Below are 26,822 nucleotides of genomic sequence, written 5' to 3'. Positions count from 1 at the left end.
TTGTTCCTTTAAAAATAACGCGCAAAAGATGTTTGGAAATACTTGATCCAGTAACCAGTAATTAGAACCAATTATTGGTCTTGTTATTGTTGTTGGTTATTTATAATTAATTTTCTTCTTTTAATGCAACTGTTCCTTTTAGCACCATCTTCTTGCTTCGTCAAATACCTTGGAAGTCCTGAAAAAGGTTTGGGAGCAGCACTTTCTCTATGAGACGGTCTTGGAAAAGGCAGCAGAAAGCACATTTTGTATGTACACACATACACACACACAGATTTTCTTGTAGGACGTCTAGCCCTGTTGCCAAATTTCATATTGTATCCGTTTGTTACGGGGCTGTGGATAAAAATGATACTCGTTAGAAACTGCCTTGTCGGAGAGTTGAATGACTCATCTGTCAACGTGTGACATCACCATAATCTGTCAAGTAGAAAACCCAACCTAAACATGGCGTCAGACGGGGACGACGTTATTAGTGACCAAGAAAAAGTGAAAATAGTATCGGATTTTATTCTCCATTCGCCACCCGGTGAATTTAATGAGGTATTTAATGATGTTAGAAAACTTTTAAACGACGATGACCTCTTAAAAGAAGGTGCCAGCGGGGCATTCGCCCAGTATAACAAAGATCAACTGACCCCCGTTAAAATAGAAAACGCCGATCATTTAGTGCTTATTACGGAATACAACGATTTAGGGAATAATAGATTCTTCGACCCCAGAAGTAAGCAGAGTTTTACCTATGATCACCTGAGAAAAGAAGCCTTAGACTACCAAGTCTATACCCCCGATAGTGCTTCTGAGCCTTGGCGGGCAGCCTTAGACTCCGAGTTCATTCAGTACACTAGGAACCATTACAAAGATGGAGTATGTAGTGTGGTAGGCCGCAACCAGAGCGGGGTTGTTAACTTAACAGCTTGTATCGAAGACCACCAGTTCTCTCCGAAGAACTACTGGAATGGGAGATGGAGATCTCAGTGGTCCATTAGTCTAACTGATGATTCCACTGCTGAGGTGAGAGGGGTACTCAAAGTACAGGTCCATTATTATGAAGAGGTAAGTACAATAACAGTTTGTAATTGTTTGAAGAAAAGAAGTACATTTTTTCATTTCAGAAAACAAATTAAATAAAAAATCATAGTTTAACACGTTCAGTGCTGATGATGCACCGGTGCGTCATACAGTAGCATAGCTGAAGATTGGGGGGCCCCCCGCGACAATTTTTGTGGGCCCTGTATTATAAACATAAAGACAACTAATAACAGTATAATTCTAAAATATGTGTAAATGACAATATTTGGCCTTTTTTAATGAGTCTTCATCATTTAGTGTTAATAGATTTTTTGGGAATAGACATGAAAACCTATTAGGTATACCTTCATATCTTTTAATCCGACAAACCTTGTAAGTTGTTGCAATACTATACAGGGTGTCCCAGACTAATTTAGCCACGCTATATCTCTTAAAAGAATAGAGATTTTCGAGTGGGACCAAAAGTGATATATTCTACTTGTAATACACTTTAATATGGAGCAGCGGCGGCTCGTGGGTCAATCTTCAGGGGGGTCATTTTGGTTTGAAAACTTCAAACTGTTGATTTTTTAAAGTATTTAAAAGATCTTTTAGCATTTATATTTTAGATAAAAAATACAGACTTAGATAAAACTCAATACTATTTACCCTAGTTTTCCGAAAATTAAATTTGTCTTTTTTTAGAGTAAATCTTTTAAAAAATATAGGAAAAATGGTATGAACAGGTTATTGACTGATATATAGATAGGAATATTTATAGTATAATAAATTGTAAATTTATTAAAACGAAACTTACTTTAAATATTTTTATATTTTAAGTCAATTCTTCTATCCTTTAGTTCTGCAAAATAGTCTATGACCTTCTCATTGAAATTTGGAATGCTCTTGACAAGCGTTTTCTCGATGCTCAGCATAGACAAGGCACTAAGTCTAGGTTGTCCCATCGTATTACGCAGGAATGTTTTTACTCTTTTTAAAGTAGAAAAACATCTCTCACTTTCCACGGTTGTCATAGGGAGTGTGCACAAAATATTTAATAACTTCACTGCTTCAGAAAATGTTTCAGACAAATTCATGTTAATAAAAAGCTGAAGTATGGCTACTGCACCAGCACTATTGCGAAAATCCTCACGACAATATAAGACTTCAAGTTCCGATTTTAGTTTGGAAATATTCACTGTGGGATAATTAGCCGTCACCATTTTTAAAATATTTTGCGGAAAGTTGGTAGTGTATGCTTCAAATTTCTCTATGTAGAATAACTGTGAAATCATGAGATGATCATTGAAACTAAACCTGTGATTTATTTCAGATATAATAATATCACAAATTTCAAGTGCAGTTCGTCGCTTTGGATCCTCTGCAGTAGTTTTTCTTTTTTTTGCTGTTGATGTGCTTGGTACTTCTGATTCCAAAATAGTATTTCTAATTATTTGGATATTGTTGTTAAAAGACAGGATACAATTTTTGACAGATATAACATCAATGTCTCGCATTTGCAATTGTTTAAACAATATATCAACATGGGGCATTATTTTATGGAAAAAATTTAACCAAAATAAAAAATGCTCATCTTCCAAATGTCTTTTTAAACCAGTTGCTTGATTTATATTGTTACCATCTTGCTCCTCATCAATAATTTCCTCTAAGCAAGATTTTAAATCATCTTTATAAGTGTATACAATTTCAACACATTTTGTATTGAAAGCCCATCGAGTAGGCGCAGCTTTAGGTAGCCTTACTTTAACCACTCTATCCAGAACCATCGTACGTTTTGGAGATCGGCCGAAAAAGGACGAAAATCCGTGTAAATTTGCAAAAAATATTTTTATCGGTTTGTGTTGACTCGCCGCTTTTTGGAGGATAAGATTAAATTGATGGGCATAGCAGTGAATGAAGTGTGCATTTGGGTATATTTCTTTAATTTTTGTTTGTACTCCTCCCAGTTTACCGCTCATGACTGATGCACCATCGTAACTTTGGGCAATCAATTTTTCAGGTGCTTCATTAATTTTTAATAATTGAAGTTCTTCCAATATTACATTAGTTAAATGTTGTGCTGTAGTACCTAGGGGGTTAACAAATTTCCAAAATCTTTCATGTACAATACCAGTTAATACATATCGCAATATGATAATCATCTGCGTTTTATTGGAGCTGTCTGTGGTCTCATCTACTTGAATGGCCACAAAATTTGTCTGGCCAATCTCCTTCATGATATGAGTATGCACAATGGCTAACATTGATTCTAAAATATCGTTCTGAATTGTTTTCGATGTTCCTTTAAATACTGTACTTTTTTCAATGTGTTCTTTAAACATTAAATCCAGTTCAGAAACAAAATCGATAAGGCCCAGAAAAATTCCACGATTATTGGAGCTGTCACTTTCGTCATGACCGCGCAATGCAATTTCGAAAACTCCACAAAATTTTACACAGTCGATTAGTTTGTTTAAAATATACCTATTTTTAGATACCAATTCATTAAAGTCATGCACAGATTTACGATATACACTATCAAGTTGCTGTCTTATGTTAACACGTCCTAAACTTGCGTAACTCATTGATGAATTTATATGAGTAGTTGAAGAGGCATGTTTTGTAATTTTCACTTTTAAATGCTTAATGTCAGTTACTCCATTTTTCGCCCATACAGCGTCATTCGAAAACAGTAAACACGGATAGCAAAAAAATGCATTTCTCACACTGCAGCCACAAATCCAATCACACAAATTGTACATTGATTCTTTAAAATATCTTTGAATGTCCTTACCCCTATCCTTTGTTGTTTGTTTTAAATTCATGTTTGGTTTTGGTCGACCACTTTCTTTTTTCTCAAGCCGCCGTTCATAATTTAGTGTTCCAGCAGATTTTAAGGCAATTATTTCGTCAACAACACTCATCTTGTTTTTGTTACAATCACAAAAAAATCCAACAAAACAAAATAAATTACGCAAATACGCCGCGATCGATATAGACCTGCCGTGAAGTGCGGTCAGCAGACGGTAACTAACTAAACGTGAGGCCGTCGACTCTACTAGAGGTATACGACGGAAAGGTCACTCCCACTCTCGCCCACGAAATTGCTATCTGCCGTCTCTTTTCTATTTTACATGCATTTGTCCATAAGCCATAAGAACTGTATATAGACAATTTAAAATACGGCCCAGCCACGGGCTTGTGTATAGCGCGAGGCGCGACGTTATTATATCTATTATATTTGTTTTGCCAATGCAGACTGCTGAGAGAGAATTTTATATTTCAGAGTGAAGTTTTAGATAAAAGATATTTTTAATAAAATTGGTATTTTTATGAGATTATTTTAGGGGGGTCATTGACCAATTGACCCTAAGGAGGAGCCGCGCTTGATATGGAGTACAAAGAATCATCCCCTAAATATTCATCCCTTAGTTACAACCCCTAACTTTAATTTTTTTAATAGCACCCTGTATATTTTTTATAGTTTTTGGATGTGGTCTTTTATCGTCTATTCAACACAATTTTTGAAAATCGGTTCGTAAATAACCAAGAAACTATCAGTTTATTTTTGTTAACTGTGTGTCACAGACTAATTTATCCAGGCTATATTTCTTAAACGAATAGAGATTTTCCAATGGGACAAAAACTTATATATTCCATTTGTAATACACTTTCATATGTCGTAGAAAAAATTCATCAACTAAATATTCATGCCTAACTTACAGGATGCTATTAAAAAAAATAAAGTTAGGGGTTGTAACTAAGGGATGAATATTTAGAGGATATTTTTTTTCTACGCCATATTAAAGTGTATTACAAATGTAGTAGATCAGTTTTTGTCCCATTCGAAAATCTCTATTCGTTTAAGAAATATAGCCTGGTTAAATTAGTCTGGGACACATAATTAAAAAAACTAAACTGATATTTTCTTGGTTATTTACGAACCGATTTCATTTTCAAAAAATGTGTTAAATAGACGATAGAAGACCACATCCAAAACTATAAAAAAATATACAGGGTGCTATTAAAAAAATTAAAGTTAGGGGTTGTAACTAAAGGATGAATATTTAGGGGATGATTTTTTTCTACGCCATATTAAAGTGTATTACAAGTAGAATAGACCATTTTTTGTCCCATTCGAAAACCTCTATTCGTTTAAGAGATATAGCGTGGCTAAATTAGTCTGGGACACCCTGTATATAAATTTACATTGAAATCATTAACTTCAAAACTTTTTTCAAAACAAATTTTTTTGCTAAAAAGTTAATTTTCGTCGCAGCTGAGCTCTTCGTAATTTTTTTTATACGTTTTATCCGTTTTTCTTAAATTCCGATATAATCCCCACTATTCTGCTAGTCCTGCACCTTCTGATAAAATTTCGGAAAATTAATTTCTCAAAGATTATCACGAGTTTTTTCAAAAAGTTGAAAAACCGTTAACTCTGCCATTTCAGATTGCAGAAGTTTTGATGTTAGATGAATACAGTTAATAGGTCTGGATCCCGCGTATGAAAAAAAAGTTGATTAATAGCAAGCTGAAAATTTGTTAATAGCTTAAGGGTGTCTAGTCGGATAAACTTTGATATATGGGAACACTGTAAAAGGGGCAGTTTTAATTGTGGAACAGGTTAAAAATTTGGAACGGTCAGAACACGAAAATGGCACATTTATTTTGTCTGACAGAACAGACATAAACTCTCCGAACAGAGATTAAACTCTCATGCAAAAATCAGACTGCTATTTATCACCTGTCATAATTCCTGTCATTTGACATATTCTACATGTTCCACTCATTAAAACGTCAATTTGGTGATAAATAGCAGTCTGATTTTTGCATGAGAGTTTAATCTCTGTTCGGAGAGTTTAAGTCTGTTCTGTCAGACAAAATACATGTGCCGTTTTCGTGGTCTGACTGTTCCAAATTTTTAACCTGTTCCACAGTTAAAACTTCCCCTGTTCCAGTGTTCCCATATATTAATGTTTGTCCGACTAGACACCCTTAAGCTAATAACAAATTTTCAGCTTGCTATTAATCAACTTTTTTTTCATACGCGGGATCCAGACCTATAAGTATTTCAGATTGAATAGTAATGTTATCGGCAAATTCAAAATTATTCATATGCTCTAATAATGCATTAGCTTCTAATTTTTCATAGTTTTTTGATAACAGTGAAATTTTCATTAAAAATTTCATTACTTGTCGGAAAGCTCGACAAAGCTATAACAGCATCATATCTGGATGACCACCGGGTTTCACATAACCTTTTTAAGTGTTGGCAAACGCGATGAATCCAAAGTCATAATAGTACATAGTACATCCCATCTGTAAAAAAAACCAACTTCTGTACACCAGCAATGGCATCATTCAATATTAGGTTCAGATTATGGGATGTACAATGAACATATAGGAAACTGTTGTTTCAATGTCAGTTATGCGCCTTTGTACGCCTGAATATACACCACTCATAACTCTTGCCCCATCATACGTGCTGTTTCACATTATAAGAATTTTAGTCGTGCGATGGTTAAAATCTACATAGTGGCTCGGCAATCATATAAGTATGGAATATTTCTCCCTCCTCCGAACGTTTCAAGCGGTGAATGCGGAGCCACTCACTATGTAGATTTTAACCATCGCACAACTAAAATTCTTGTAATGTGAAACAGTGCTACCCCTTTCCTCTGCAGTTGTGTACGGAAAGGTGCTTTGATTGTATAAATTTTAAAATTTCATTTACAGGACCTTCTGCATTTTGGTCTAATATACGAATAAATTCCTAAAAACAACTTTTGCTTTGGAGGGTAAATTATTTTCATCACAAGTTATTTTTACATACCGGAAAATAAAACTAAGCTGACCGTCTTTGGAAATATTTTGAGTGGTATAAAGAATTATTGAATAAAAACAACTTTTTTTAATTAAATTAATCACTTTGTTTCCAGTTTCTTAAGCCAGCAAGTAATGTTTAAGTTTTTGTTCTTGTTTTTATCGATTAATTTAGCTAAAACAGGATCATATTTAGCTAGTAAAAGAACCATCGACAAAAAGTTAGCTTTTTGGGATTCACTTTCATCTAAACTACCAACATGCCCACGAAACGCTAAATTGCACCCAGAAAGAGTAAGAGTTACGTCAGTTACCTGCTTCATTACTTCCTTCCAAATTCCATATTTTGATGCTTATTAGGAAAATATGTTTTGGTCCCCAATTTAAAGAAAGTAGAAGTATTAAGCTTGAAGGCTTTAAGGGGCCCCCGCCTTGCGGGCCTGTCAGCTACGCTACTGGCGTCATATACCATATCGAATATAATGGTTAGTTATCTCCTAGCACTTGTGGTGTGTGTATTGTAGGAGTGGTAAGATGTACTTATTTTGTCTTATTTTTAACTCTTATAATAACACAAATTAACAATAATGGAGAGTCAAAAATTTCAACAATATGTTGAAATGCCGGCAGCAATGTTGCTAAGATATGAATAGCACTGAATGTGTTAAAGAATTTTAGTACTTATACAAATCTTTGTTGAATAGAAGGTGAATCTTGTGAATCAAATGAAGTACAATGTAGAAGAATTTGAACTGCTCGGAACTTTTACAAATACTATTGGGTTTCTTGTGGGGAAACCAAGGTACTACTTAGTACATTAAAACTTACAAAAATACAAAATCAATGTCCAACCAAATGAGTGGACAAAAATATAGCTGATTATTTGGATTATGAACATTTTCAACACACTCAAAACATATGAGCATGTATTATAAAAAGTATTGACTTATACACATTTTGATATGTTGAAATTGAGCCAATCAGAATCAAAACCTGCTAAATCCTACATTTTTCGTTCTGCTAAATCCAAACTAAGTACAAATTTCTGAAGATGTAAGGGGCTTGCAGAAAAATTACAAATTAGTGAGTCATTGTATGGTATTTATTGATGCCCCTTTGACTGAGAAATGCTGGATACTGGTAAATTTACTTTTTTAATGTTTTATTAGCCTCCTGACAAAATTTCAACACATGAATCTAGCAAGTTTTGATTCTGTAGGCCTCAATTTATCTTATATCAAATAAAGTAGTTGTTGAATCTTGCATAATCTTTCCCATAATTTGATATCTTGCCAAAATACCAAAATCTGGAATCAATTTTTAGTTGTAAGGGAATACATTTCATTTTTATATATTCTTTTATTCAACCAATATGATTGGATCTATGGTATATGTGCCAGCTGCAGCCATATTCTAAGACCCAAGATATTCATTTCTTAGATAGGTATTTGTATTTTTTCATTCTTTATACTTACTACTTCTTCTTTTTAAAGTATTGTTTTGTAAAGATTTAAGCATTTTTGTTTGTTTCTTTTACCATCAGTTCAATTACATCCTCACATATAAATAATTAAAAATAATCAATGGGTTTTTGCATTTGTTCTGTGAAATTTCTGTTGATTGGATGTACAGGTAAACAGAGTTAACAAAAACCCTCAAGGTCACTTGCAGCGCATAAACAAACATCTGTTATCTCTTCTCACATTTGCAGACAAATTGGTTTTACTGTAAGTTTACTTTACTGTTCACTACTGGCATTACCAATAAAATCTTTCCTTTCGGATAAACCAATGTGACTTTGGTTATCATTTTTATCTCTTCAAAATTTTTCTCATAAATTCATGCCGGGGCTTAACGTGTTAAAATTAATGCTTTTTGATAATACAGATTTCTGATATTACATTTTCTTTTCACCTATGTGCTATGTCAAAAGGTAGTAAAGGGAACTGTACTATAATTACATACAATAAAGCACACAACAAACATAAGCAAAAATTTGAGTTTAATTGAAAGTAATATTTTGAGTTATTGAAAAAAAACACCTGGTATTTAACCTGTTAAAGAATTTTAATATAGATACAAATCTTTGTTGAATAGAAGGCCAATTGTGTGTAATCAAATGAAATAAAATATAGATTAATAAAAACATATTTTCAATAATTAAAAACTATGTCATGAACTTATTTCTTTTATCAACTACAGAACAAATATTTTTAAATTAAGTATTTTAAGGATATATCTTCAACAAAACTATCGTTTATCATATACAAGTAAGCATTCAGCATATAAAAACAGAAGTTTTATGTGAAACTTATTGTTAATTTGGATTTTTGAATGTCAATTAAATAGATTATCCATTTACTTCTAATCAAATACAAATACATAATAATACAAGTCCAAAATGGGAATACCCCTATCTTCCTTTTTTCGTTGTGACATAAAAATTTTTATCTAAAATTTTTTTTATCATCATTTGTGGTTACAAACAGCCCATTTATGGTCATTTCAGGTTTCTAGGTCAATACTTTTATGTGGCTATAATATGGATAAACCTTGAAGATCTCATTAAATCAATAAATTATAATTAAGTCCCATTGAAGGGATTAAATCTGATCTAGTTTTACAACTCTGTTATAGTTAGATTTCTGCTGGCAACTCTGCTGTTTAGATAATTTTAATTTTCATTCAAAATTCATCTTAGATATTGATTTTTTCTTTTTAGTTTATTTGATAAGTTTTTTATACCCGTTCTATAATTTTTCTTTTCTACTTAATACTATTCTACCTCATTGCCCTAAATGTCTTTTTAATTATTTGGTTTATTTTTTCTTTATTTCATTGTTTATAGTAAAAGGTCCTTATGTTAACTGAATTACTAAATAGTTTATACTATTGTTGAATACTTGTGATATTGTTTCTATTCTTATGGGAACCTAAAGTCTTTTGTGCATTTTTAGAAAATTTATTAACGCTTTTCAAAAGATCAACTTTTGAAACAATTCAGTAATAATTCAGCAACAAATTAACAAAAATAACTTAACAAACTCTCATTTGAAAGGACTTTGTATACTTTATCAGCAAAATAATGTTACTGTTTTATATAATTTATCAGTCTTCACCTCTACTATTTAAAATCAAATAACGATCTTACATTGTTTATAAGTAAAAAATGATGTTTAATAGAATGTAATAGAAATATGTTTTTCCACCTATCTCTACGGAAAGTATACTTTTCCTGGCCTGATTTTAGGGAGCAAACTTGTACTTTTCCTCTCTAGGGAGTAAAAATACTTTTCCTGAATGAAATGAAAGTAGTAACTTCTTTTTTTTAACAATTCAGACATCTTTATTGATGTTTATATCTTGAAAACCCTATGAATTTGACTTACACAATTATTCTACCTATTGTGTAACTCTAGTAATATACAGAATGTTTAGTTTTTAATTAGATATACGCACTAAAATGGCAACACCACTTCCCCGCTTGCCCAATTGCCCAGATTTGTGGTGATTCATTCAGTTATTCGTCATTCTACAGTGGCTATGCAACTCATTCTCATAAGCAATCTTGCTGATTTTAGCACCTCCTTCATTAGGGTACCTATATCTAATCAAACATTAAACAGCCTGTATGTGTAAATAGTTTGTTTAAATTTATTTTCTAATCCTTGCTTAAATCCTTACATCTAGGGTAATGTACAATTAGTAAGTACTAAAGAAATAAAAGAAACTGTTCCTGTTTCATCTGAGGCACAAACTGCCAAAGAAATCATCCAAGTAATAGAAGCCGCTGAGGATCTCTATCAGACGGCAATTTCAGAAAACTACCAGAACATGTCAGATACAACCTTCAAGGCCCTACGAAGACTTCTTCCTGTCACCAGGACAAAAATGGATTGGAATAAAATCGTATCCTATAGCATTGGCAAAGAACTCAAAACGCAATGATTAGTGACTGACTTTTAATGGAAAGAATGGCCAAGATGGCGAATGTAAGGATGGCATTGTTGTGAATCAAGGGGCAATTGTTTTTATTGTAGTATTTTATCTGTCCTTCCTTATGGCTGGTATGTTATGGTTTTAACACAATATTACCCAATACTGGAATAGGCATACTACTTTTTATCCCCTTTAAAAATAAGTTTGCTCAAGCTCCTCAAAATATTGTGACATATTGGCTGTAACGTCATTTTTTGTTGCAAAGCCATGCCATTTAAGGCATTTTTAAAGTTTACAAACAGAAAATAGGTGTATGGGGCTAAATCTGGCAAATACATGGATTGTGGATTAAAAACTATCCCAGTAGATGTAATTTTCCACTCAGAAGAGCATTACTCTTTTTACTGGGGAATTGGTTGACATTCTGTTACTTTTTCTTGCTAATTATAATGAGCTTTGTCTCTTTTACGTTTATATTGAGTCCATTTAGTTCACTGTAATACGTGATTTTGTTCATAAATATTTGGAGGTCTTCTAAGTTGTCCACATATACTAACAGTGCCATCTACATATCTGATATTGTTTAGCCGGTACCTGTTTAGTAGAATATCCTTTTCAGTTTCATGCAAAGCTTCGATAAATACTCTTTCAGAGTAGAGATTTAAGATTAGAGGAGACAAAATACAGCATTGTCTCACTCCACACATGAATGTCACTTATTCTTTGTGTTCATCTTCAACTCTGAGATTTGTGGTATGATTCCAATAAGAGTTTCCAATAATTTTCAGATCTTGTTTGTCAATTTCTGCTTCTTTTACTATTTGCACCATCTTGGCATGATGTATTAGATCAAATACTCTCTCGTAATCAACCAGACATGCGTATATGTCACAATTGACATCTCTGCATCTCTTGAATATGACTTGTACTGAGAACAAAGCTGCTGAGAAACAGCATTTATGAAACTGAACTGGTTTGGGGAAATTAGACACAGCTTGTAAATCCTCTTATGGATTATCTCTAGGAACATTTTAGGAGATGACTCACAAGGCTTATTGTACAGTATTCTTCGCATTTTTAGCTCCTGTTTTTTTTTGTGTGCAATAAACTCAGACTTCAGCCATTTTCTTGGTATTTTTCCTGAATTGTATATTTAGTTGAGTATCTTTGTGACTGCAAGTATGGGAGCGTTCAAGTATTACGTAAGGCAACTTGGGGGGAGGGGGTCTTGTAAAACGTTATGGTGCGTTACATGGGGGGAGGGGGGTTCGAACAGCGCGTTACGTAACATTGCTTTTTAACTTAAATGTAAATAAAAAAGACTACGGAATCAAAATCTCCCAACTTGGTAACTTTTGTTTATATTTTACGATACCTACGATTTGAGAACCCTTAAATTGTATTATATTGCCCCTCATGATCCGCTCATGTTCCGGCCCTTCTACAACTACAATAGGACAATATAGTATCTATTCAAGTGAAAAATCTTTAAATTTGTCACCAGATCAAGAACAGTAACACATGTTTGCAATAATTAGCTCGACGTTTTTGGAGAACAAAAGCTTACAAGATACAGATTACAGATGGGATTCAGACCAAAGAAATTTTAAGAGAGGGTCATAAATCGTTTGTCTACTCGTTTTCTGAAGTCCATATGCAGTCTAGTTTTCTCAGTGTTCTACAGTATTCATTAGGGTTTTAAATACGTAATACAGAGAAACGTATTGCTCTTGTCAGTGTTGTTAAAGTGAATTAATTCATACTTTAATTAATTAAATGTCGTTTTTATCATTACCGCAAAAAGTCGAGAAAGTTTTTATTACCGCAATCAATCAATTTTTTACCGACTTGGTACTTTTCGCAACATAATTATTGTTCCATTTAGGTTAAAATGGTCATTTGGGTGTTCCGTAACGGTTTGGTAGGGGGAGGGGGTACAGAAAAACGTTACTCTGCGTTACATGGGGGGGGGGGGTCAAAAATTTTCAAAAATTGCGTTACGTAATACTTGAAAGCCCCCTATACTGTATCTTGAATATTAAAATGATTCAAAAATATGTGCAGCATAATAGAAAATAAGTCCCTTGAATCTCAAGAATGCCACCTTTATCATCCGCACATTTCGCGCATTCATGTTGCTTAGGAATGTTCTTTTGTAAATATTGGTCGACCTTGTTAAGTTTTCTGACAGCAGGGATAGCCAATTTTTAGAATAATTAAAAATATAAAATGCTTCTTAAAATTATTGTCATTTCATCTTTATATATAATTTGTTATTATTATTATCTTTTTAGTATCTTATTTTTACCTATGTGTTCTTCCCCTAGTTGATAAAACAGTGTCTGCTGTTTCACAGGAACACACGGTTTTGCTGTTTTTGTAGCCTACCCCAGCAAACGAAGCATTCAAAAAATCAAAAATTAATGACTGCTATTTTTTAACTAGAATATATGGGGGAAGTCGATAGAAAATGCGTACCATCCCGCGTGTATCTAAATTTTTACTGCGTCATGATTTTTTATTAAAATTTAACCAAAAAAAGTGACATTTTTCAGTCATTTTAATATTGTGAAAAAACTACTCATTGTAGATGAAAACAATCAACATACATACTTGAAAATACCTGCTATTTAAGATTAGATTTTCTAAATTAAAAATTGTTTATAAACAAAAAACTTATTTCAAATTTAACTCGAAAATAAGCATTTTTTTCAATTGTTCATAATTACTAAAATAAACAATAAAAATATTTAAAACATATTTCAAAGTATGAGTTTTTATGTAGTTACTATAAATATGTGCAGGTAGTACTATATGTGCAAATATATGTGGTTGAGTAGATTTTAAACAATTCTATGTGTTTATCCCATTTGAGAGAAAAAAAAAATGGTAATTTTTAAATGGATGTACAGGTGCTTTGTCAATATTTAGAGGGCTTTATTATATTTTGGTTTCATTCTCTTCGTAAGTTCCCAAACTTTCATGTTTTTAAAAAGTATATTCATTTTTAATAGGGAACTTGCATAAAATTTTAATTTCGAAAAAATATTATAAATCACAACAGAACATAATTTAAAACATGTATCAAAGATAAAAAAGTTGTTTTTGTTTCGTTTGTAGTGTTTTCTTTTATTTTCCATAGTAAACCTTCTTTCCTTTCCTTCAAAAACTGTATCAAACTCCAATCTCAACAAACTGGTATATATTATTACAATGACATACGATAAATGTCATTAGAATATAAATTTTTCCCTTATTCCGCGACGATGAGCTGGCCAAATACCCAAGTAGGTGGAGGCCAATAAACTAAAGATGAAGAAGAAGAATATGCCTAAATATAACTAGTGATGTAAGAAGAGAATATTCTTAAGAGAATATTCTTGGCTAGAAAGTTATGGGCGAGAATTTTCTATATTTAAAAAAGCCGAAATAAAAATAAAAATTAAATACCAGTCAAATTACTATAATTTAAAAATGTGTATACTGTTTTTGCCAATTCACCCAGTATATTTTTGCATCCCAAACATTATAGCCGGCCGAGGAATCACGCGATTTTAGATAAAATCCTCGAAAATCGAAGTAGCCATCTTTCTTTTCTTCTTAAGAAGAAAATTTAATTTTTTTTATGAAATAAATTTTGTGTTTTCTGTTGTTTTTGTATTTTTTATATATAAAGAACACTGTTGTTTCGTCTCATAATTTTGTATATATAATTTCATGATTTTTAATACCCTATTTCATCTTTAACAATATTCCTAAGCACGTCATAGGGTTCATTCTCAGAAAATTCTCCATATCGAGAATATTTTCGAGAATTTTCCAACAATAAATATAACCATAAAGTTCAACTATGTGACGTCACGGGTCGTTTGAACTATTTTAAATCACAGAAGATTTTAAATTTATACTTCTAAGTTATTATGAGTTTTGCTCGAAAGTCGAAATTTTGGAAATCTTTTTTTTTTAAACAAAACTGAACATTATTATGTAATAAAAAAATGTGCAAGTTCCCTATTGTCGCTTTAAGAGTTGCATTTTTTGCTTAAATCTTAATAAACCATGACGCAGTAAAAATTTTGATATGCACGTGATGGTTTGCCTTTTCTATTGACTTCCCCCATATGTTTCAGTTAAAAAATAGAGGGCAGTAATTTTTCGATTTTTTCACTGTTTTTTTGGCTTCGTTTCCTCGGGTAGCCATACTACAAGAACAGCAACACTGAGAGGCACTAATAGATCTTTTAAATTAGATATTAAGGAAACACAACTAATTTTCCTAATAGGTTTTGGAATTTTTAATGTTTAGGATCTACTTAGTGTCCTTTAAGATGTGAAAAGTCTGATTCATGTTAAAATAAGAGCTAGAGTCCAATCTATTTCACCTATTAGCTCTTCGATTGTATAGATATTTCAGTCCCTGACAGGGAAATTTCTAAAATATACACTGCTTTGAGCGACTCTATTTAATTGATTTTAAAACGGAGGAATATATTTTTGTCTATTTTAAAAGATTGATACTATATAGATACTAGACCACCTGGCAAATGTAAATATGTATCCAGTTTTTAAAAAAATATAAAGTTGCCTTTTCTCCATTTTTTATTAGTACAGCTATTTTATGAATTCAACAGCACTTAATCTAACTCTGGACCTCGGAGGTAAACTACACTATGTTATTTCGATCAACTGTGTTTAGCCTGTGTTTGCAACAAAGTTTAGAGTATCTAACAATAAAACACTGAAAACGTTTGTTTTCTATACTTCCACAAAATTTATTACAACTATGTGACTACAGCTGTTTCGGCAGAGTGCCTTTCTCAAGTAATTTAGATTACTATGGGTTGCCTTTTTAAAGTCTTTAACTGAAGAGGTTGAGGAGTGGGGAGCTGTTTGTCTCAAGTTGGTCATTCAGAATTATATCTGTATTTTTCAATTTATTAATTTCCATAGATTTTAATAAAGATAGCTTAAGGCCTTTATTCTGAATATGCAGAATTTGAAACTGTCCATTAAAAGAATGATTATGATCTAGAAGGTGAAGTGCGTATGTAGAAGTGTCTGTTTTTCTATTGTTGAAAGCCCTTTTGTGTTCTGCTATTCGTTTGTCAAAGGTTCTGCCAGTTTGACCGATGTAAGTTTTCGGACAGTCACCACAAGTTAGTTTGTAAACACCACTCTGTAGTTGTTTTCTCTTTCGGCTCTTATTGTTCTTAATATATTTGCTTAAGTTGTTGTTAGTTCTGAAAGCTGGTGTTATTCCTTTCTTTTTTATGTATCTGGCTATTTTTGTTGTTATCTTGCCAGTATATGCGATAAAGCAGAAGGTACTGGGTTCTTTCTGTGGTGGTGGATAGACTAATTTCAAGGCTTTCTTATGGAGTTTTTGGTTTAAAATTTTGTTGATTGTTTGTTCGTTATAGCCATTGTTTACTGCTATTTGTTTAATGATGTCCAGTTCTATCTCGATGTTATATTTTGACATGGGAATTTCTGTCAGTCTATGTATCATGCTATCATTGCTATCAGATATATTTATGAACCAGCTTGAAACAACAATTTCTAAACATCCCGTATTTAAACAGTTCTTATATTGGTGGAGATACGTGGATGATATACTAGTATGCTTTACAGGAACCAACAGGCAACTGGACCAATTTCTATCACACATTAATTCACTTCATAGTAATATTGAGTTTACAATAGAAACCGAACAGAATAAGTCCATAAACTTTCTAGATGTAACAATTACCGGACTACACAACAAACATGAGTTCTCCGTATATCATAAACCTACCCATACTGACACAACTATACGCAATTCATCATCCCATCCTACACAACACAAATTAGCAGCCTACCATAGCATGATACATAGACTGACAGAAATTCCCATGTCAAAAAATTACTTCGAGATAGAACTGAACATCATTAAACAAATAGCAGTAAACAATGGCTATAACGAATAAACAATCAACAAAATTTTAAACCAAAAACTCCATACGAAAGCCTTGAAATTAGTCACCACCACAATTCACCACCACAGAAAGAACCCAGTACCTTCTGCTCTATCACATATACTGGAAAGATAACAACAAAAATAGCCAGATACATAAAAAAGAAAGGAATAACACCAGCTTTCAGAACTAACAACAACTTAAGCAAATATATTAAGAACAATAAGAGCCGAAAGAGAAAACAACTACAGAGTGGTGTTTACAAACTAACTTGTGGTGACTGTCCGAAAACTTATATCGGTCAAACTGGCAGAACCTTTGACAAACGGATAGCAGAACACAAAAGGGTTTTCAACACTAGAAAAACAGACACTTCTACATACGCACTTCACCTTCTAGATCATAATCATTATTTTAATGAACAGTTTCATATTCTGCATATTCAGAATAAAGGCCTTAAGCTATCTTTATTAAAATCTATGGAAATTAATAAATTGAAAAATACAGATATAATTCTGAATGGCCAACTCGAGACAAACAGCTCCCCACTCCTCAACCTCTTCAGTTAAAGACTTTAAAAAGGCAACCCATATCTAAATCACTTGAGAAAGGCACTCTGCCGAAACAGCTGTAGTCACATAGTTGTAATAAATTTTGTGGTATAGAGAACAAACGTTTTCAGTGTTTTATTGTTAGGTAAAATGAACTTCCATCAAGTAACGGTCGAATCCATCAATTATTTAAAGTTTAGAGCACTTAGTATGTTAATAAAAATCTGATATATCGCAAGTAATTGGTTGAAAGACAATATGACCAAATGACCATATTTTAATGATAATATATAACCAATTTGTATAATCCAACTAATAAAATAAGTGGATTAAAGGAACTTGTTCAAAATAACACCATGTCGACATAGTGTAGTTTACCTCCGAGATCCAGAACTGTAGAGCTCTAATCTCATAGTCATTGTCCGAGTTAGTAAGTATTTATAATAATCGTTCTTCTGACTATTTCATCTCCTTCAGATGCAAATTGTAGTTTTGGAAACTGCACCATGAAAAAGTTCTGCCTATGAGCTGCCAAACCACTTCCTCGAGTCCTTGAACTATGAATTTTGGCATATTCCTACTGACCTTATACCCTCTATTATGGTCGAAGTATTATCATTCACTTCTTAATACTTGTCTTAGATACTACATTTTTCTTTCTTTTACAGTGTTGTAACACATTCGATGCCCATTTTGAACAAGCGCCACTTGGCTGGTACCACATACTTAAATCGTTAAGTTAGTAACACAGTATAACTGAAGACACTTACGCGCCATCGGTACCTTTGATAAAACCTTCGTGGCGCTACACGTGCATCATGGGCACCGAACGTGTTAATAGTTCTTTTTGTTTGCTCATGCGTGGAGAACTTCATTGTTGATGATCTTTTGTATTCATGAAATTAGCAATATCCTTGCGTATACCTAAATTTCACAGTATCCACATAGGTTCCAATTACAGATTGAACATGAGTGGCGAAAGGACACAGCCCTGTCTCATTCCTCACTTATTTAAAACTTATTTTGTCAGGTGGTGTTTTTAACGATACATGTTATATTTTTGAAATTTTTACGTCAGATTCTAGGCCACACTCTGTTTTTTCTTCGACCGAATTTAAATGTTCTGCAATGATAAAGACATTATCATTTCATTAATTTTTATTCATATTATTTACGATTAACCAAGCATATATGTATAATTTATAATATTTCAGTGATATATGAAGTGTGTAATAAATACTTTAGTCAATTAAATGAACTTGAACGATAAGTGACATCCATGACATCATTGGAAAGATACATAATTTTTGGAATCATACTTTGTATATCATTATTTTTGTTTTTCTTTTTACAGTATTTCCTCGCATTATTGTACTCAACTACACAAAAATTGGTCATTGCAAAGCCCCGACACCAGTAATTTAACGTTTTTAGTAGATTAAAAATAATTTGCAAAGATATTCACATGAACTATGTCAATAACATTCATAATACGCTCATTTTTTTCTCTATCAACAATTGTTTCTTAATGTCTCTGTTGTAGGTGTTTCCTGATTATTGGATGGTATCTTGCCATTTTTCATAATTGCGTTCCAATTATTCAAATTGTCTTACTTTTTGGAATAATTGATGAAATTTTTTACGCACCTTTATCTGAAAATACGAACCAGTACGCCAGTGCGGCTAATATTAATATGTGGTTCATATTTTCAGATAAATGTGCGTAAACAATTTCATCCATAGGTCGCTGGTTCATATCCGGATCGAAGGACCACTATGTTTGTTTATACGAAGTTTGAAGTAAGGTTGATTGGGGGTTGTAATAAATCGCTTCGCACTTGTTAATATTTTTGAATTTAAACGTTTATTGAGTATGTATAAAGAAATTAGATATGTAACAGTATTAAAAATAAGAAGGTTATATGCGTGTTGCTTCTCTGAATGTTTTGACTCGAATGGGTTCTGGAATCTGCCTTTGGTGAACTTCGACCTTCAGTCCCGTCTGCTTGAGAGCGCGGGGTAGTAAAAAATTAACCACATGTTAATATTAGCCGCATTGGGTACTGGTTCGTATTTTCAGATAAATGTGCGTAAACAGAAATATGTCATCAAATGCATTTTATGGGATTGTTTGTTTTTTTTTTATATATATATATTAGGTTCCCCTAACTTTGGCAATTACATTGGCGAGATGTTCACGGTCTTAAGCTAATCTGTACAGTTGTTTGGAAGTACTTATTCATTGTCCAATCACGAATATTCTTGAGTCATGACATCTGGTTCCTTCCAATTCTTCTGCGGGCCTCGATTTTACCTTTCTTGATAAGCTGAAGGATTCTGTATATGTTGATGGTCATATAATTCAAGAGTACCCAGTTGTAAATATCTTGGTTGCCATATTACTGAACAACTAGATCCAGATAAAGAGATAAAATGTAGAATCGAGATAGCCCGCACGACATTTTAAAAAATGAGGTCATTCTTCTGTGATGATAACTTTCAACTTCGAAAGCGCATGATTAAATGTTACATTTGGTCAGTCCTCTTGTATGGTGTCGAAGCATGGACATTAAAAATATCCACCATTAATCGTTTGGAGGCCTTTGGAATGTGACTGCACAGACGTACACTGAAAATACCATGGACGGGCTATGCTGACAAATGTTGCAGTCCTTAAGAGAGCAAATGCTGCCCGCGAGCTGCTTGATAACATCAAATATAGAAAGATGGCCTATTTTGGACACGTAGTAAGGGTAGACCGGTATAATATTCTTCAACTTATTATGATGGGTAAAATCGAAGGACGCAGAGGAATTGGTAGAAAGCAGGCCTCTTGGTTGAAGAATATCAGGGAGTGGACAGGAATAAAGAAAGCAGAACAACTATTTAGAATAGCTCTAGACAGAGACAGTTTCGCCATGTTAATCGCCAACGTCAAGGGGACGTTAAGAAGGAGATTCTGTATCGATTTCCTCTAAGAACATGTCCTAGGTATGAATTTTTTCTTATTTTAATAGTTTTCAGTAACTCACGAACGACATTTGCTCTTCCAGACCAGCTTCAGTTGGTCTCAATGGTTGTCCAGGGTATTTGCAGTATTTTTCTATGCACAGGGCCGCTTTATCCATTAGGCAATATAGGCAGCTGCCTAGGGCGGCAAATTATGAGAGGGCGGCAAAAATACTGTACAAAAAAATATTTGTATATAAAAATTAAAATCGAATAACATTTAAGTACATCCATCAATGGAATAGAAGTGGGCATTCATTTCTAGAAAACAAATTTCGATCTCTCTTTAACACTATTCGTTCAAAAAGGACGGAAGTCGTAAATTTAGGGATTACTGGGCCGCCGCGCCGGCAGTACCGCAAAGGCCATTGAACACTTCAATGTAAATGTATTTTGCACATTAGGCAGAAACTAAAGACTTGATTTGGTTTGATTTATACTGAAACTTGGTGAAACTAGGTGGTCCACAAGGGCGGATGCAACTGAAGTGTTATATCTCTAACGACGAATGTCAAACTGCAGCTGTAAAACATCAAGCTCTTTCTATATTTGAAAAAAATGGACTTTATTAGCTGTGATTTGGCAACATATTTTAGAAAGAGTGAACCTATCCAATAAATATGTCCAGAATCCTGCAATGGATCTGGGTTCTGTCGTTAAAGAGTATGAAGCTCTTTCAAATTACTTTATCTCAATCAGAAATAATTTTGCCATTTATGAAGAGGAAGCCAAAAAATTGTTCCCAAATAAAACATATACAGAAATAAGAAAGAGAAAAAGAAAAATTCAATTTGACGTGGGGGCCCATGATGAACTAAACTTATCAGCTAGCTGTGAGATGAAAATCCACACATTCTATATTATAATCGACACTCTGATGAGAGATCTGAATAGACGTCTGGAATCTTATCGCCTTATTTGCCAACGTTTTCGTGTTATAACAGATTTGCCAAAATTAAACAATAAATTAATTATTAAAGAAGCTGAAAATCTGATACAAATTTATAAAGATAACCTAGATACATCATGCATCAACATACATGAATGCATTCACTTAAAGGGTCATTTGGATACCACAATAAAAGCACCAATTGACATATCTAAATATTTAAAGAAGAGTGGATTGAAAGATATTTTCCCTAATTTTTCCAACGTGTCCGCTGAACAGTCATTTTCGAAAATGTCAAGAATTGAAAATAATCTCCGATCAAGTATGACGCAAGAACGTCGTAACAATTTGTCGATTTTGTCCATAGAAAGTGTCGTAACAAAGGCGATAAATTATGACGACATTACAGATGATTTTGCCAAAGAAAAATCGAGAAAGAAATCTCTGATGTGATCGAACTGTAATGACAATTTTTTCTGTTATATGTATATAAACATCGTAGTTTCAATCCATTTTTAGTGTATTCTTATTTAAATAAAAAATTCTGCTTGCAATTTTTTTTTCAAAAATGGTACATGTTTGAAGGGCGACTACTAGAGAATTGCCTAGGGCGTCAGTTGACCTAAATGCGGCCCTGTCTAGGCAACCCTACCTCAGATACCTTTGGGAGATTTATCGTATCAGTCTTCAGAGTCAAGGTCTCAGTGCTATGTAATATTATAATATTACTAACCAAACATAGCATTTGGTCCAATAACTGTTGAAGGCCTTGGGAATTGTCATATAAAATAGCAGTGTCATCAGCGTATTTAAGCTTTTTGATCCGTTTCTACATTGATTTTCACTTTAAAGTCTTTATCTTGCAGAGCCTGTTTAAAAATTATATCCGAGTAGATATTATATAACAGCGGGGATAGAATGCATCCCTGTCTGACGCTTCTTTGAATGTAACATTCGTTGGCTAATCTCCCATTGACTCGTATGATTGCTTTCTGCTTCCAGTGTATGAATTAGTGTTATAATGATAGCAAATTTTCGCATTTTCAAGGGTTTCCTTTTTTCTTTCCGTTGTTTTTCGTCTAGTTCGGACAGAAAATCAAGACGAACATGTTTCTTTAGTTGTTTTTGACGTGGTGATGGGTATAAATAAATAGCTGTCTGTATACAAATGAAATGCCTAAAGTATGTGTGCTTATCGACGCCAGTGATGTAATAAACTCCATCGCCTGTGAACTTCTTAGAAGTTAATGTTTTAGAAAACTACATATTCATATGTAGGCACAATATTATTGTTGTCTGATATAACGAGGTAATTAGTCTGTCATTTCAGTTCTCGTTTAGAAGGAGTCTACTGTACTTTTAGTTTTGTGTTCTAAACTGGATTCAAAGTGTTTACGAAGTATAGAGACTATATTGTATTAAGAGATTTTTTAGTTTGTGGTTGTTACTTTACTTGAAATATACTTTTCGAACAAATAAATTTTATTACAAAATTCATTTTTTAACCCGTTCTCGGCTCTTAATATTGTAATTGGCGCAGCCAATAGTATTTTTCCAGAATTTTATACTATTTTCAGACAAAATTTTATGACCAAAAAATAGACTATTTTCAGACAAAACAGACCAAATTTTGTGTTGTTGAGTGTATTTTGTTATTAGTAGTAACCTGCTCTTCGAGACATTAGGATGTTATATTTATTAAAATAAAATTTTGTTGTTCACTTAATTGAGGGCTCCAAAAATTTCATTTTATTTGATGTATATTTGTTACTTATTTTAAAATAAAGTTTTTATATTTTCCTAGTTTTTACTACTCAACTAACCCAGTACGGTAAACATTTACACCATATTTTTCAAAACTAACTGAGAAGTTATTGTAAATACATGTACACAATTAAATGAAATAAACCGATACGACGTATCCAGTAATTAGTAGTAATTGATTGTGTTAATAACTTTGTTTTCTACATAACGACATAATATAACTACATACTTGAAATTAATATTAGATGGGGCTGTACCGTCTCCCCCGTTAGCGAAATTATTCCGATTCGATTTTTTTGTACAAACTTCCTCAAAAAGAGGTCCTTATAACAAATCCACAGGGTGCCAGGCCGTGCCGTGGTCGAAAAATTGTTTAAACAATTTTTTTTAAACAAATTCACAAAAAAAATATTTTTTCATCTCGGACATTTTTTTTTTGATAATTTGGGTCATTCTGAGCAAAAAAGGTCTCTTGTCATTTTTCTCTAAAATTAATTGTTGTCGAGTTATATGCGATTTAAAATTTGAAAAATGCAAAAATGACCATTCTCAAGGCTTAATAACTCGATTAAAAATTCATTATGAATGTCAGAAAATTATCAAATCAAAGTTTAAAATTCCCCCTTCAAGATCCTGAAGAAATTTTTGTAATTATTTTATTACAAAGCTGTTATTTTTAATTATTAACAATTAGCGCTATAGTCCAAGCTGTATCGTCGCCCCCGGTAAATTATTCCGATTCGTTTTTTTGCACAAACTTACTCAAAAAGAAATCCTTATAACAAATCCACAGGGTGCCGGGAGGTGCCACGGTCGAAAAATTGTTTAAACAATTTTTTTTAAACAAATTCAAAAAAAAATTTCACTTCGTAGAATTTTTTTAGATTCTTAGGCCCATTCTGAGCAAAAAAGGTCTCTTGTGATTTTTCTCTAAAATTGATTGTTGAGTTATACGCGATTCAAAATTTGAAAAATGCGAAAATGGCAATTTTCAAGGCTTAATAACTCGATTAAAAATTATTATGAAAGTCAGAAAGTGACCAAATCAAAGTTTAAAACCCCTCCTTCAAGATCCTGAAGAAATTTTTGTCATTATTTTATTACAAAGCTGTTATTTTTAATTATTAACAGTTAGCGCTATACAATAATAATTTTTAATCGAGTTATTAAGCCTTGAAAATGGCCATTTTCGCAATTTTAGAGAAAAATCACGATACCTTTTTTGTTCAGAATGGCCCAAATTATTTTAAAAAAATTGTTTAAACAATTTTTCGACCAAGGTACCGCCTGGAACCCTGTGGATTTATTATAAGGACCTCTTTTTAATTAAGTTTGTTCAAAAAAATCGAATCGGAATAATTACGCTAACGGGGGCGATGGTACAGCCTGGACTATAGTGCTACTTGCTAATAATTAAAATAACAGCTTCTCAATAAAAATGACAAAAATTTCTTTAGGATCTTGAAGGAGGGGTTTTAATTTTTGATCTGGTCACTTTTTGACTTTCATAATAATAATTTTTAATCGAGTTATTGAGCCTCGAAAATGGCTATTTTCGCATTTTTCAAATTTTATATCGTGTATAACTCGATAACAATCAATTTTAGAGAAAAATGACAAGAGACGTTTTTTGCTCGGAATGACCCAAATTATCTAAAAAAAATTTGTTCGAAATAAAAAAATTATTTTTGTGAATTTGTTCAAAAAAATTGTTTAAACAATTTTTCGACCGCGGCACCGCCTGGCACCCTGTGGATTTGATATGAGGACCTCTTTTGGGTAAGTTTGTGTAAAAAAAAATCGAATCGGAATAATTTCGCTAACGGGGGCGACGGTAGAGTCTCGTCTATATAGAAAGGCCAAGAAAAAGATGGACATCCAATAAGAAAGCATCAGAAGAAGAAAACCTATCATAAAACATTTAGAGGTAAGTTATAATTTTTGATAAATACTTTCTATCATTGAGTCTCCAAGTCTAAATTTTCTGGAAAATAAACTTTTATACTATACTATAACATTATTTGGGTAAAGATTTGCGATATCTTACTTAATTTATTTGATATTGGGATGCAGTAAACAGTTATCAGTGGCATAAACGGAAAAACAAATAAGATAAGATGATTCAGTGTCGAAAAGTATATCAATATAACAGTACTGTTTGCCGAGTGTTTTTGTTAGTAATAATTATCAACAATATGATGAATGTAGTTGATATAAATATAGAATTTCTTTTTTAATTCAAAATAAAGAGTTATCTACATTTCGTTATCAGTGTCGAGAGAATTGTAAACTAAATAGTGTTATAATGAAGTTTATTTGAAAGATAATTTATTATTTTACTTTCAAAATTTCGTTGTTGATGTGACAAAATGCAATAAATATGAAATATTTGATAATAGTCTGAGCAGATTATCGGAGAATAGGCCATTTTTGGGAAAAGTTATTTGCCAGTAATTTTATTGCTGGAATCGAATCTTATGATTGTATATATTAATAATACAGGTATGCAAAGTCCGCAGATACTGTGCTAGTTTTTTTATAAACAAAATGGTGTTTTCGTGTTTTTTCAATTTTCAAAAAACGAAAATCGTGTTTTTTCAATTTTTTGTCTATAACTCAAAGATTTTAACTTTACACCAAAAACACCTAAATAAAAATTCACCGTAATTAAATTCTGTATAGAGACGTGTTTTTCCCAAATTACTTCAACGAAAATTTTCCCCGGAAAATGCGGGTTTTTCCAACAAAATCTTTAATTTTCAACTAAAATTTTAGATAAGTAATCGTTTATCAATAATTAAATAACTTGGTAATATAAAAGCTCTTTTTGTATAGATTATAATTCCAGAAGCCGATGGAAATTGAATGAACAGTTTAGCAACAATTGAATTGTTAATTAAAAATTTACGGTTGCTATAATAACCACAATAATTATGATACATAACAATAACTACGATTTTTGTATAAAAAGACACTGTACCTATCTAATGCACTTTACAGAATTGAAATTGGACTATTTAAGCGGCCTCAGGAATATTTTAAAATTATAAACAATTTTCTGGCTTATAAACAAATAGAATATCTCGGGAAATATTAAATTAAATCATGAAAACGGTATTGGAAAGAAAGCGGTAGGACGCTTCTTTTAAAATAAAAAACGTTTAATTGTGTTAAGTGGTTCCTGAGATACAACCGGTCAAAGTTGACGGGCCTTTACGGCAAAGGTATAAACAATAGGATCATAATTTTCGAACCATCACCTTTTTATTTCGGTCCTCTTTCTCCACACCAATTTTCATATCTTTAAAATACTTATAACATAAATTATTATAATAAAAACTATCTATATTACGAGTGAAAATTGCCAAAAATAGCTAAATTCCAATCAAAAATTAGGTTGGAGAAAATTTAATCTCCAAATTCAAAATCGGTATACGTTAAAAAATGCATTTTCTCGGCTTCCCATGGAGCAATTTTCTTCATTCTTTTTTGTTCCCAAGTAACTCGAGTAGAGCCATCTAACTAACGCATTATTAAATGTCAAAGTTGCTTTTGTTTTGTTAATAAATTAATTTATTTATTATAACAAAAATTTAATTTGTTTAAATATTGTTTAAATAATTATAAAGCTTTCAAATGAGAATATTTGTGTTTTTAACGTTAAAAGGTACACTTGTAGTGAGTTTATCTAAAAAAACAAAACAAAAGCCAGTTTGACATTTAATAATGCGTTAGTTAGATGGCTCTCTACTCGAGTTACTTGGGAACAAAAAAAGAATGAAGAAAGTTGCTCCATGGGAAGCCGAGAAAATGCATTTTTTTAACGTATACCGATTTTGAACTTTGAGATTAAATTTTCTCCAACCTAATTTTTCGTGG

General features: G+C 32.4%; 1 protein-coding gene across 1 annotated transcript; it reads left to right on the top strand.

Annotated features, from left to right (window-relative positions):
• The first annotated feature begins 413 nt into the window (after positions 1-413).
• Positions 414-22,978, top strand: LOC114334039 (F-actin-capping protein subunit alpha). Its single transcript, XM_028284038.2, has 2 exons — positions 414-1,056; positions 10,528-22,978. Exons 1-2 carry the CDS (start codon positions 448-450, stop codon positions 10,783-10,785), a joined length of 867 nt encoding a protein of 288 aa, XP_028139839.1. The 5' UTR covers positions 414-447; the 3' UTR covers positions 10,786-22,978.
• The last annotated feature ends 3,844 nt before the right edge of the window (positions 22,979-26,822 follow it).

The sequence above is a fragment of the Diabrotica virgifera genome, chromosome 9 (genome assembly GCF_917563875.1).
Source record: "Diabrotica virgifera virgifera chromosome 9, PGI_DIABVI_V3a".
NCBI lineage: Eukaryota > Metazoa > Arthropoda > Insecta > Coleoptera > Chrysomelidae > Diabrotica > Diabrotica virgifera.
Note: the sequence above shows the minus strand (reverse complement) of the source record. Positions and strands in the feature narration are given on the sequence as shown.